Consider the following 13,566-nt stretch of genomic DNA (forward strand, 5'->3'; position numbering starts at 1 on the left):
TTGGATAATGATCACCGGTAAGACCTGACTTCGCTGTCTTTCTGGTAGCAGTCAGGAATTCCTTTACAAAGTTTGCCTTTGTTTTCAGAAGTTCCCCGCGGAAGAAAAGCATCACTTTATGAATTGCTGGGACCCGTTCCCAGGGAATGCCCAGCCGCGCTGCTTCCCTGGGAGCTCCAGGGCTGGGTCCCAGGAATGACCAGCAGTGCAGAAAGCGCCTGCACCGCCATCCAGCGGGTGGCACCAGGAGTGGGGCGCCCAGCACCGCCGGAGCTGGGGATGAGTCCCAGCAGGATGCGCACACCACCATCCCGCCCTCAGTCCCTGCCACAAAGCGCTTACCAGTACCTGGCCTTGTGCAGTGGGGACCTTCCTGGCACCGAATTAGAGCAGTGGTAAATTAGGGCCGTTCCCTACCTTTCCTCTCGCGAATAAGGCTGCCTTTTCCCACGAGAGAATCGGAGCCCGCCAAACCCGAGCAGCTCAGACTCTGCGCCCTTCGGTGCCAGCAGCCTGAACGGGTCCGCGCCGCAGCCCGCGTCCGTGTGCAGGGAACGCAGGAATTCCCGGCCCCCTGCAAGGGGAACCGGCTCTGATGTGCCAAGGCTCAGAATGGTCCAGCGATCCCGAGCACCAGCTGCTTGCAGGGAAACCGAGTGCCATTCCTGGTTCTAAGAGGGAAAGACCGAGGCGCACGCAGCGGTTGGAGGCTTACGTCTGGGCAGGCAAGGCTGCTGCGGTCCTTACAGATTCAAGGAGTCGGCAAGGCGGGAGCGGAGAGGAAGCGTGGACCCCGAGGGGCTGCTTCCGAGGACTCCTGCGTTCTCCCCAAGCGCCCACGCTCCGAGAGGCCACTTGATGCGTGGACGTCGCAGGGTGGAGGAGGGACTCTGCAGGAGACGTGGTGTTGCTCCTGCTAAGGAGAGTGGCGGTCTCTGGACTTGCCCGACTCCAACATTGAAGGAACCCTGCCCACGACCCTGGGAGGGTCCCGGACCGTGCGCCCTGGGACGGGTGGCAGGACTCTGAGCGAGGGGCTGGGAAAGTTCACCAACAGCAAGAAAAGAAGGTGGAAACTAAGGGGAGGAGGGGGCAAGAGGCAGAAGGGGTGCACCCTGAATTCATCCGGATTGAGAGGTCATAGGACCAGTTTGTCCGCAGAATAGATTCGTGGATCTTACCTGCTTCGGGGCCCCGGCTCGCCGGTAGCGCTCGTCCGGAGCGAGGGCAGGGGACCGTTTCACGGAGAACATGTCTCGCTTTCCCCTCTGCCCACTCTTATCTTGATTGTCTTTCTCTCCTTCGTGTGCCCCTGGGAGAAAACTACGGATGTCTTGCTCCTCACTCAGGAAGAGACCAGTTGAACTTGAAGGGACAGGGCCCCCACATTTTGTCTGCTCGACAGATCCCACCCGCGGACCACTCCCTCCTCATTCCCTTCTCCGAGTCCCACCCATAAGAACCCTTAGTGACAGATCCTCCACAACCCCACCTCTTTGCATTCAAAAAGTTCTTCTTCAGGGGCAGATGCGAAGCCAAGCGAAATGCTGCGCCACCCCCTCCACCACACCCCCCCCCCCAACCTTACACCTCGCGGTGGCAGCATGAAATTAGATGAGACCTGAAAGTTTGGCTGTAGGAAATGGAGTAATTGGGGCGCAAAGGCGTTACGTCTGAGCTCTGCAAAACCTCCTGTCTCATCCTAGACCCTTTTCCTTTTAGCCGAGCGTAGTCAAAATAACCTTGGGCACTGGCAATTAAAGGCCAAGTTTACCTTTTAAAAAGTTGAACGTTTCTAGGGCGAGCCTTGTTTGCATTAAGTAAATGGAAATTTGCCTTCTGTTACACGTCTAGTGAAGAAACTGCTTTTGCAAGACTATCTTAGACTTCGCTGGGGCTGCAGGGATGAGGGAGAACCCCAGCCTGCTTCCGTAGACCTGGTTCAAGATGTCCTGTGGAGAGCAGCGGCAGACAGCCCCGGGACCAACAACTCCCTGCGGTGTGCATCCTCTAGCAGCCGCTCCTCCCCAGGCAGTGGAGGAGGGCACTGCAGGTATGCAGGCATTTGCCGTGGTAAACACTAGTTTTCCATTTGAAGCCCCCGTGTATCAAATGTTTGGCAGAAAAAGAAAAAAGGATCACATTGAGTTTTTCTTAGAAATGTTTTTTATCCATTTTTAGTTGAGATCTAATGGAAATTGCAAACATTACTCATGAGGTTATTGAATAAATCCATCTCCATTATTCTGGAGGAAGCCATAAATAAGCAACAAAATATGTATCAGACACCTGTTCCTTGAATATTGTAGTAGGGGGGATTTGCACATTTTAGTTTCTGAAATGACGAGAAAGCAGAAAAATATTGCATGTATATATAGTACAATAGTTGAAACATTGACTCCCTCGGGGTTCCAAACATCAGATTTGAAATCCAGTACCTGACAAGTTTACCATAATTCACAAAAACTGATCTCTTAGTGGCAGGCTTTGTATTAAACACTTTACAAGCATTCTCTTTTAGTTCTGGTAACCACTTTGTGAGGTAGGTATTATTATTTCAGAGATGAAAGATTTAGGCCGTCGAAGTAACCAGCCTAAGTTTACACAGCTAGCAAGTGCCGAGCTGGGATTCTCCAGGGACCGTGTCATTTCAGGGCTGTATTTTTGTGAAGATACTGCCTCGCCAGCCGGGAAATATGAAGAGCCTGGGCGATTCATCCGCCAGCTCTCATCAGTCTTCCTGGGCCGCAGTTAACGCAGTTCTCAGGGTTTCTTCAGGCATTCTGAATCCAAGTACACATTTCTTTCACCTCATTGCTCTTCTGCCCTCTGGTGGACGTGCCACAGGAACTGTGAAACTCAAGTAGCTGAAGGTGGATTTGAGAGTCTCCCTCTCTATCCCACTGCTATATTGTGCTCTTCTGAGAACTAACGCTGATTGCATTGATGGTTAAAAAAAAAAAAAAAAAAAAGCATTCCTTAGACTTCCTTTTAGCAAGAAAACCCACCCAGTTCTAGTTACCAAAGGCACTAGAGTGAATACTTGAGACATTCTTTGCATGAGGGTAACCAGCTATTTCTTCTTTGTAATAAACTTCATAATGTAAGAAATCATAAAAATGCAAGAAATCTCAAAATTTAACTATGCAAAGGGCTCACAATAATCTCCAATGACTTATTTGAATTATTCCTTAAAAAAAACTTCTGCCACATTTGCTTTTCAACCTAAAGTAACAACCATCATCTAGTTTCTTAAAATACTTCAATCTAACAAAAAATATTTCTTGCTTTGAAATTTTTATGATCTAGCATTTCTAGCACAAATCCAACTAATTAGACAATTTAAAAGAAAAAGAGATATTTATGAAGAAAATTAATTTAAAGGTAGTGAACATACCTCTGGAAAGGGTGATTTTATAGATCAAACTTTGGTTACATATATTACAAACCAATTCAGTGCTCAGTACTCCAAAGAAGGCCACTTTGAGAACAAGACAGAGACATCTTAGAGAAGCAGCCAGAATCCCAGGATGATAACAGGTGGAGTGGCTAAACCAGATAGGCTACACCCCATGGCTTATCTCTTTAGCTACCCGTTCAGGTAACCCTCACTCAGGGTTTGCTAGCTGCCAGATGAATGAGTTCCGCCCTCATGGAACTTTCAGTCTAGTGGAATACACACATTAAACAAACATATAAACTACAGAAAACACTTGTAAATAACGTGGGACTGGCTTCAAATAATTAGAATGCGATATTTTTAGCTGAGACCTAAAAACACAAAGTGTTTAAAATAAAAATTAAAGAACAAAGCAAGAAACAAGTAAATTGGACATTTACCTGTTGCAGGGAGATGCGTTTAATGAAAAGGTGGAAACATATCATCTGAAGTCATATATTCCGGCACATTGAAATGTGATCACAGTAGCCTGGGTAGACATTCTGTTTGCTGTATAAAATATTTCTGGGACATCAATCCCTTACCCTAATACACCAGAGTAGTCACGGGGAAGAAGGTAATAAGAACAGGCCCTTAACAAGTTTCAAAGGAATTGTCTTCTTAGCACCCTCACACCCCCAGCGCTAGTTCCCCCCAGCACCGGGGCTCCATACTGTGATTGGACTGCCCAAATGTTCCTACCTTTGGCCACCTCTCTGCTCGTCTTCCCAGGAATCGTACCCCTCAGTGACAATGACCACATCAGCAAAAACTGAGGGGCCTCATTTCTGATTATGAATACATTTGTAAGAGAAGTCTTGAAGTTATGTGCCTAAGTCACATTTATCTGTATTAGTATAGCTAAGAATTTCTCTGCAGCATGTGTCAGGGACTTCACAAAATGATACATATATTTTCTCAGTTTTTAATTCCTGAAACAAACCTAGTTTCCTCTGCTGTAAAATGAGAATTAAAAAACCCACCTCATAGGCTATTATGAGGATTAATTACATTTGTAAAGTATTTTTAAATAGTTGCAGACACATAATATCAGTGATCACTTGTTGAGCACTTACTGCTATTTCTCCTTGTTACTATAAAGAAGAGGAAACTGATGTGTACAGAAGTTAAATAATTGCCCAAGATCTCACAAGTGGAAAATGACAGAACCAGAACTGGAGCCCAAGCGGTCTGGAGCTAAACTGACCTCTTAACCCCTACCTTCTGTAGAACAGTCATTAAGACAGTAATGAAAGAAATGCCCAAGGGCTTGCAGCCTAGAATTACACTGCAAATTTATCCATCAAATATTTATTGAACACTGAAGTAGGTTGAATAGTGTCCCTTCCCCAAATCAATGTCTACCGGGAACTTAAGAATATAACCTTCCTTATTTGAAAATAGGGTCTCCATAGATGTAATGAACTAAAATGAAATTATACTGGAAGAGAATGAGCCCTAAATACAGAGAGGGTCTTTATAAGAGACAGAAAAGGACACACAGAGACATGTGCAAACGGAGGTGAGGCTGGAATGATGTGTCTGCAAGCCAAGAAACTGGAGGGACTGACACCCACAACCAGACGCTAGAAGGAAGGCAGAGAACGGTTTCCCTCAGTCTCCAGAAGAAGCCGACCCTGCTGACATTTTGATTTCGGACTTCTGGACTTTTGAGCCGAGAGAGAATAAATGTCTGTTGTTTCAAGCCACACGGTGGTATTTTGTTACGGCAGCCGTGGGAAACCAGCACCAGCACCCACTTTGTGGCCAGGCATGGTCCCCACTCTGGGGTTCCAGCAGTCAACAGAACCGCACCCCTGCCTCACGGAGCTTACAGTCCAGTGAGAGACAGACAGTGAACAAATACCAAGGACAGGCACTGGTTAGTGCTATGAGGAAAAGTATTATAGGAAGATAGAGAAGAGCCAGATGAGGGTGATAGGGGTAGTTAGGGAATGTCTCTCTAGAGCAGTGGTTCTCAACCTTCCTAATGCCGCGACCCTTTAATACAGCTCCTCATGTTGATGTGACCCCAACCATAAAATTATTTTTGTTGCTACTTCATAACTGTAATTTTGCTACTGTTATGAATCGCCATCGGAAATAGGTGTTTTCCGACGGTCTTGGGCAACCTCTATGGGTCGTTCGACCCCCAATGGGGTCGCGACCCACAGGTTGAGAACCACTGGGCTAGAGGCATTTTAACAAAATAAATCTGAACTGGAATTTCAGCCTGTAGGTGGGTAATGGGTGATTCTCTCCTCAGAGTTATGTCCTTGGTCAAGGTGGCCCTCGATATATCTCTCAGGGTCATCTCCTGGGCACACAGCACTTCGACCTCCATCCATGCCCTGACACTTTCAAATCCTTCCTTCACTGAAGGCCCAAGCAACATGTCTGGGTGTCAGGCTGCTGAATGCTCAATTTCCACCTGGACACACAGAGCCCCCTCCCCACACGTCTGTTCCTTCCATGACTTGATCAGCACTGCTGCCGTCCATCTGGCACCCAAGGCGAATGCCAGCAGCTGTTCTGGCCTCCTGGGCCTCTCTCCCTTGCTTTCCACAGCTGTTCTACCTTGGAGGACAACTGCTGTGCACACCCTGTCCTCGCCATCCATTCTACCATTGCCTTAGTGAGAACCCTAAAATCCTCACTTATCTATGATAATGTTGTATGTTCAATGTGACCTGGGGAGCCCTTGTGGGCAGTTTTTCTGCATAGAAAATATTATTCAAATATAACTTTGGTTTTTAAAAATCAAAAACAAATAACAATAATAATAAATAAATAAATATATACCCCCCCCCCCCCAGTAATGGGAAAGAAAACTAAGCAAGAACAGCTCAGTAAAGAGCAAACCTAAACTTGCTCAATAGACCAAGATTCTGAAAATTGTTTCCCAGATGGACACCTGGTCTCTCTTGTCCCTTAAGAGCTTCTAGAGAGTGGAGGGTTCCTAGCTCCTCCTACCCCTCCCAAATTCACATCTCTTCTAGATAGTAGTAATCAGTACTCTGCTTATTCATCCCTCTATGAAGCTCATCAACCGCATAGGCAGACCCTAAGGCACAAGCTTAGGGGGTCTAAATGCTGCCATTCAATTAAGAGGGCAACTTCCACAGACCAGACAAGAGACACAGCTACCTATGTCAACCTTACCTTCAGACCTCAGACATCTGTCTCAGGATGGGCAAACATAACAGCTGGAGGAGATAACTGAGCCATTGAAATAACATAAAGAGCCAATAATTTCTTACAGGTCATCTTTAAACTCTACCACAGACACTTACCTGTGTTTAAAAATTTTAACATTCATAGCCATAAAGTTCAAGCACCAGACTTCTTTGCAAAAAGCATGTTTTCAATGTTTTTGTTCAATAAAGTTCCTTTGGCAATTTCAGCAAAGATCATACCAATTCATTTGGGATTATGTGAATTTAATTTAGACTTGAACAGTGACATTAATTGAAATGCAAAAAATAGGTGTTGGCCAATCTCTGAAAGTGTTTAAACTGAAAAACTTTAAAGATTTTAATATAAATAGTCCACAAATTTCAAGTGGTAAGCTAATAAATTCTATAATGACACAAAGTAAATAGGAAACTAAGGCCGTCACAGTCACAGTTTTATCTATTCTTGGTGGCTATTTGGAACCTTCTTCCATGCCTTTTCCAGCTGGCTTAGATAGAAGCAAAAAGAACATGTATTGCTTTATTTCCTTCAGAACAAATTATTGTAAGCATTTATGCCACATTTAATATAATTTTGACCTTAAAAAACTCATTTCGTTCATTCTCCTTCTGCTCCTTGCGCGGTGCTTTCTGCAGCATCCTCCTGCCGCCCACCCCGCGCGGCGGGGAACCGTGGCACTGGAGGCGCGTGTCTGAGTACCACCAGCACCTCCGGCCTGGGATGCTTCCCAGCTCACCACTCTCCCTTTTCTACTTGCTTCGTCTTTTCTCCACACAGCAGCCAGCCATCTTTAAAAACAAAAACTATTCCCCGTGTAAAACCTTCTACCGCTGCCAACTGCTAGAGTAAAATCCCAACTCCTTACCCTGGTCCATCAGCACTGCATGAACTGGCCCTCCCTCCCTCCCTCCCATCCTCTACTCCACAGCCAGCATCTCTCCAACTGAGGGCTCTGTACTAGCTGCTTTCTCTCCCTCACAGACCTTCCCCTCCGATCTTCAAGTGAAGGTCACTCAGGTCACAGCTGCAATGAGCCCTTCCCAGAGGGACTCACTCTCCCCACCTAAAGTACCTAGTGCCCTTTCACCCCTACTTTCACCACCTTCTGTGTTATTTCTTATTTTTTAATATCACTTATTACACATGACATCATATTCTCTTTTTATTCTTAATCTTTCACTCCTGTAGCAGCTTCCTGAGAGAGAAAGATCACCATTCCCTCTAGAACCTAGAAAATACATCACAGAGGAAACACTTCTGTGGATTAAATAAACGAATGAATATCTGTGTGACTTTGGGTAAATTAAGCTGAAATAATAGCCAAGCAAATAAAAAACAGCAGTTTAATTTGTCATTCATTCAATCTCCTTCCTCTGCTCACTAAGTACTTTCTCACAAATTAGAAAGAAAACTTAGCAAGATCAGAAAACCAACAAAGAGACATGAACTACGCTTGAGGCTTGTGCAAAAGGTCAAGGTTCTAACATATGTGAAAACAGCTTCCCAGGTAGACAATGAGTTGTTCATATGCTTTATATTCCTCTTGGCGCAGAGTGAGGCAATGACTTGAGAGTGGCAGCTCTACTTTAGAGCTTCTGAAACACCAACTCAGTACTCACTGAGAAAGTTAAAACACCAAAGAACTTATATGCACATATGCGTAAACAATGGACATAGACAACAATGCTGGTGGTGGGGTGGGAGGAGGGTTTCTAGGGGGAAAAAGGAGAAACATCTGTAACAAAAATAAATTTAAAAAAAAATAGAAAAACTAAATACATAAAGCCCATAAAAAAGGAATGAGTGCCCTTTAATTTTAGACACCAGCTAATTAATACTTGATGAATCAAGACATTAAAAAAAAAAGATGACCTGAGTTAAATTTAGCAAAATTTAAAATCTTTCTTTGTACTTGTTTAAAACATATTTCTACCACTTTTTACTACCTATCAATTACTATGTTTTGCATCACACTTTGGAGATGTTTATACATTGATACTAACACCTACCCTAAACCTGCAGGCTCTTGACAATAGTAAATATTCTACATTACAAATTTGGTATGAAAAACTTTAATGAAAAGATTAATCATACAAAAATTAAATAACAAAACCATTTAAAATGATTTAACAATTCAAATAGATTTGGCTTACTGATACTTCTCTATCAGCTTGTTTACATAAGAACTGATTATTTCCAGATAAAATCTCCTTACAGTAGTGTGGTAAGAAGAAATGAGAATAGAATACATAAAGCTCATAAGCCCTGTGCTCAGCACATAGTGCTCATAAATATTCTTTTCTTTTATTATTACTTTGAAAGACACACACAAGTTTTACAAAACATACTGACTTTAGCTGAAAGCTTCTTACAATAGAAACCGCCACACATGAGGATTCTAGTCTGGCATATTCTGAAAACAATTGTACTTTCCTCTGGAACACGTTACATAAAAATGTATTTCAATAACTGATAAAATTTCCTCACTAATAAACCAATTTCTGGAATCTCATTATATAACTTCATATTACAATTTAATAGGTCTTTTAGAGAATTTTTAAGTACAAAGTTACATGATGAAGAAAAGCACCTTCTAATAAGTAACCAAAACATTATGAAATATTCCTCTTACTGCACATGTGGCTCAGTTTCAACTTTTGAAAAAAAAAATAATGTTGGTTTGAAATAGTAAATGAAACAACTATATTAATATAAGGAAACACAATAAACTAACATTTTACCCTGCCATTAACTATGCCTTATGAAATATTTTATAATTTCAGTCATGCTTTTCATATCAAACACTGTTATACTGCCACTTCTCATATGTTAATTAAGATAAAGCATAACATTCTATCCTTCTAACAACAGCTAGAGGAGAAGAGAGACGAATGTGAATATTTATCATGTTGTACAATATACACTTCCTAATATTCCAAATTTAACAACTTATCTAAATCCAATCTGAGGTATATTAACAGATCAAACACTGTCAATCCGCACCACGGGCCACGTACCACGCTAGCACTAACACTGAAACTGCACACACTGGGAGGAGGTAACGTTTATACTTCTGCCACAGCGTCAGCTCAACTGCCACTTCATCCTTTTTCCTGTTCTTCTTCCGATGACCCTTCAGTCTGTTTTCAAAAGCCTCCAGTTCAGCCTAAATCAAAATAATAATCATGTTTATAAAATCCAGTAAAAATACCATATTGTTCATATTCTTTAATTTGAAATCTTCCACTAGATGAAAATAAATCAATTTGGGAAATGTTTTAATAGTAATGATATGTGATAAATATATTGATTTGATTAAAAATAAACCACTACTAATTATATTCAACAAATTCAGAGTCTAGGAAAGCAGTAAGGGAAGTGGGGAATAAGAGAAGAGCATTTCAGACCATATGCCTGACTTAAGATACTAAATACAGAAATGATTAAGTCAGGGTGCCCTAAAATATAGACATTAGTTTTATACTTCAACACCATTAATCTACTGAGACTCTATAATATACAACTTTCAGCAAATGTTAAAAGATGCTCAGTGAGAAAACTCTAGTTTCTTACAATGTTGGTAAATAACATTAATGGCTTATGCGGAAGAAATTCAAATGAGTAAAGAGGAAAAAAGCTGCTAGAAATGGATTCTTCTCTTGAACAAATACATTTAAAATCACAGAATAAAAATTACTTGGGGGTGGAATGCTTCATGCTTTACATCAAATGACTTTTAGAAAGTAGAATTCTACAAAAACTAGTACTAAAAAAAGGGTAACTGGATGACAATCATTATAAAATGTAGAGTTTTATTCTACTGTTAATAACCTATTAAATTTTAATACATGATAATGTAACATGCACTGTTATTAACTAAAACTTGATAGGTAACTAAAATATATACATAATATCCATGCAAGATTCTGTAAATGTTTATTAACATTAGAAATGTAAAATTCGGTTAACACATCCATTATTTTATCTATAAACTACATTTGAAGAAGACCTAATCATATACTTAATTTAATAAAAAGTGACATTCTTCAATGAACCAAATTGTCAGATGGTTGATGACATACAGAAAAAGGTCGAAATATATTAAAAGCAGCCAAACGTGAGAAATACTGACAATAAAATAACTGATGCTTTAATGGTGACCCACAGACAACACATATAGTTTAAATTATGTTCTATATACTCTATTTAAAAGGTCAGTAAATAGAGAATATATTTGAAATCAACATCCATAATGGTTTGTAAAAAGGTAAGGGACACCCTAAACTATTCTTAATAATTTAATCTCCCAATAGTTCAGCCAACATGTTTTACTGTATTACCTCTAACAAATTATTTTGGGATATCAGGCAAATCAACTTTATAGCACATAACATATCAGAGATCATTTTGGTCCACCTTTACTTGCTACATAAATTATTTCTAATATCCTCCCTCAGGTCATAAAAGTTTTAATTTCCGCATTCATAAAAGCACCATTTTAACATATAATATACCCTGCTTCATAAGTATAAAGCAATCTCAAAATGCAAATGAACAAATAATTACATGTCACTCTAAGAAAGTTAAACGACCCTTTGGAGTATATGATCAATAATACAGTATTTGAACAAACAGGAGGTATCAGGAAGGTACTTGTTATCTACGTAATAACAAAGAACAGATAATCCTGCTTTTAAGAATCTAATGGAAAAATAGGGGAATGTATTATTAAAGCAAAAGTTTGGATTAGTAAACAACACTTATTTGTTACATATAATCTACAACTCAGTAAAACAGAACTCAAATAATTTTAGATGAGCGAAGACATGAGCTCCAGGAGATGCCTTAAAATAGATGTCACTGTACCCCAACCCTTACCTCCCAAACCAAAAGAGGAGTTAAAATTGATGGCTGGCAAATGGATGAAACTGGCAAGGAAGTAAATTGGGAATATATAAAATACATGGGAATACATGAGATGGCTTACTTTATTGTATGAACTATTTATTTTCAGTCCATAATTGAGTTGATTATACCCTAGTTTGTACCTGGAATATATTTTGTGCTTGAATGAAAACTAACAGTGATGCAAAGAAACATAAGTCTGTGTGTTTTGTTCAGTTACCTGCTGTCTTCGTTTTTCTTCTTCCAGAGCAGCTTTGGCTTCTGCTTCTTTTATCTGGTTACAGACATTTAAAAGTAAAGTAACATTGTAATTGTCAAAATTTACATAGAATTTTAACAAATCTTCTCACTGAGGCTCCAATAACCTATAACAACTTTTGGAAGCCTTATATTGGAAATTATTTAAAGAACTGTAAATATTGTAGTGAAGTGTTACCAAGGTACTTTCTAACAGACTGGGGCTGATGAGAGGCAGAATGTTGTATCTTCTATAAACACTTTAAGTCAACAACTGTCACAGATATTAAATCATAATTCAAGAGCTACAATGGTAGAAATTGAAATGTGGATTTTTTCTCTTGAATAACCATACTAAGAAGCTATAATCAAAATTATTAAATGCCACTCTCTAGAGTTAAAATTGACCATTTACTTTAAATGTCTTACAGGGAAACCTGAGTTTCAAACAAAATTAAGACTTCATTCACTGACTGGGTTGAGTGAGGGAAATAGTGACACAAGAGGTAACCCATACAGCAAAGAATCCTAAAACCTTATTTTTATATTATTTTAATCTAATTTTCACTAACAGTAAGATGAATGACCATGCCGAAGAGCACATACTTGAACTGGTTCAGAGAATGAAAAATCTAGTACACATTAGACAATAAAAAGCACACCTAAAGATTCAAAGTAGACGTACACAACCAGGCTTTAATTACAAAAGCAAAAAACATGAGATTTCAAGTCATTCGTAATGTGCCCATAAAGAAACGCACAAAATAAAGGAACGTGACATCACCTCAGATGCTTTCCGCTTCATTTCCTTGCACGTTGTGTCACATTCTATTGAAATCTGACTTTCACGTACTTTGTTGCACTGCAATTCCTACAAAGAAAAATCTTTACATTTCGTATTTTAAGATTTCCCCTCAAAGTTCTAACTGTATGTCATAATAAAGCAAAATTTCCCTAACAGCTTAAGGTTATGCAAATTATTTAACAGTCATGTTCTTTAATATTTAATAATGATATGGTTGCAAGCATCAAATTTCTTGGTTCAAAGAGTGATCATTACTTTATTTTCTCTTTATTACAAAAAAGCAAACACTATAAAATTGAAATCATCCATTTACTAAGTGCAACTATTGAGAAAACCTCGGTTTTTCTTTATTGTTTCTTGTTAACCTCCTAAAGCTTCCAGGTAATAACAGGCTCCGCAGCAGCGCCACCCAGCAGCTTTGAGACGCTGGGAATGTTCTAAGTCTGCGCTACCAACAGAGCAGCACCACACTCGGCTGCTGAGCACTCAAAATGTGGCTACTGAAACAAGAAAATGAATGTTTAATATGACTTAATGTTGATTTATTAAGATTCAAACTTAAATAGCCATATATGCCTAATGGCTACCAGCTCATTGCAATGCTAGAGTTTCCTAAAGAGTTACACATTTCTCTCTCAACTAGTTTTTTAAGTTTAAATGAAAATAATTCTACAGTTTATATTTGTACTTCACTGTCCACTTAATGAAATTAAAAAAACAAAACTAACCTACACTTTTCTTGATGACTTGATATCAATACTATGATCAATTTCTATACTATGCTATAATAAATTAACTGGTCCTTATTTTAAACACTCTTAGACTTAGACTCTGTAGATCTTTTATATGCCATTATTTATCCCTATTTCTTGCTGCCAGATGTCACTTTTGCTCGAAGGGTATTTGAATCGATTTCTCCTCTCTCATCACACTCAGTTTTTAGTTCAAATCTACCAGAGTTAAGAAATAAAATCACCAATTCTTA

The 13,566-nt window shown here is 40.0% G+C and overlaps 2 protein-coding genes across 3 annotated transcripts in view; both read right to left on the minus strand.

Annotated features, from left to right (window-relative positions):
* The window catches only part of CORIN (corin, serine peptidase), a 199,200-nt gene extending 197,839 nt beyond the window's left edge, over window positions 1-1,361 (minus strand). The window contains exon 1 of one of the 2 annotated variants that reach the window (XM_036263520.1): window positions 1,182-1,361. In XM_036263520.1, the coding sequence (XP_036119413.1) occupies window positions 1,182-1,253 (72 nt within the window). In that variant the 5' untranslated portion in view covers window positions 1,254-1,361. The remainder of the gene's footprint in view (window positions 1-1,181) is intronic. The other variant, XM_036263514.1, reaches the window with a different exon arrangement.
* A 7,544-nt stretch (window positions 1,362-8,905) lies between these two features.
* The window catches only part of NFXL1 (nuclear transcription factor, X-box binding like 1), a 45,574-nt gene continuing 40,913 nt past the window's right edge, over window positions 8,906-13,566 (minus strand). The window contains exons 20-22 of the mRNA XM_036266663.1: window positions 12,561-12,647; window positions 11,760-11,813; window positions 8,906-9,800 (exon numbers count right to left, since the gene is read on the minus strand). Of these exons, the coding sequence (XP_036122556.1) occupies window positions 9,627-9,800; window positions 11,760-11,813; window positions 12,561-12,647 (315 nt within the window). The 3' untranslated portion in view covers window positions 8,906-9,626. The remainder of the gene's footprint in view (window positions 9,801-11,759; window positions 11,814-12,560; window positions 12,648-13,566) is intronic.

Source organism: Molossus molossus, unplaced genomic scaffold (assembly GCF_014108415.1).
Source record: "Molossus molossus isolate mMolMol1 unplaced genomic scaffold, mMolMol1.p scaffold_m16_p_1, whole genome shotgun sequence".
Lineage (NCBI taxonomy): Eukaryota > Metazoa > Chordata > Mammalia > Chiroptera > Molossidae > Molossus > Molossus molossus.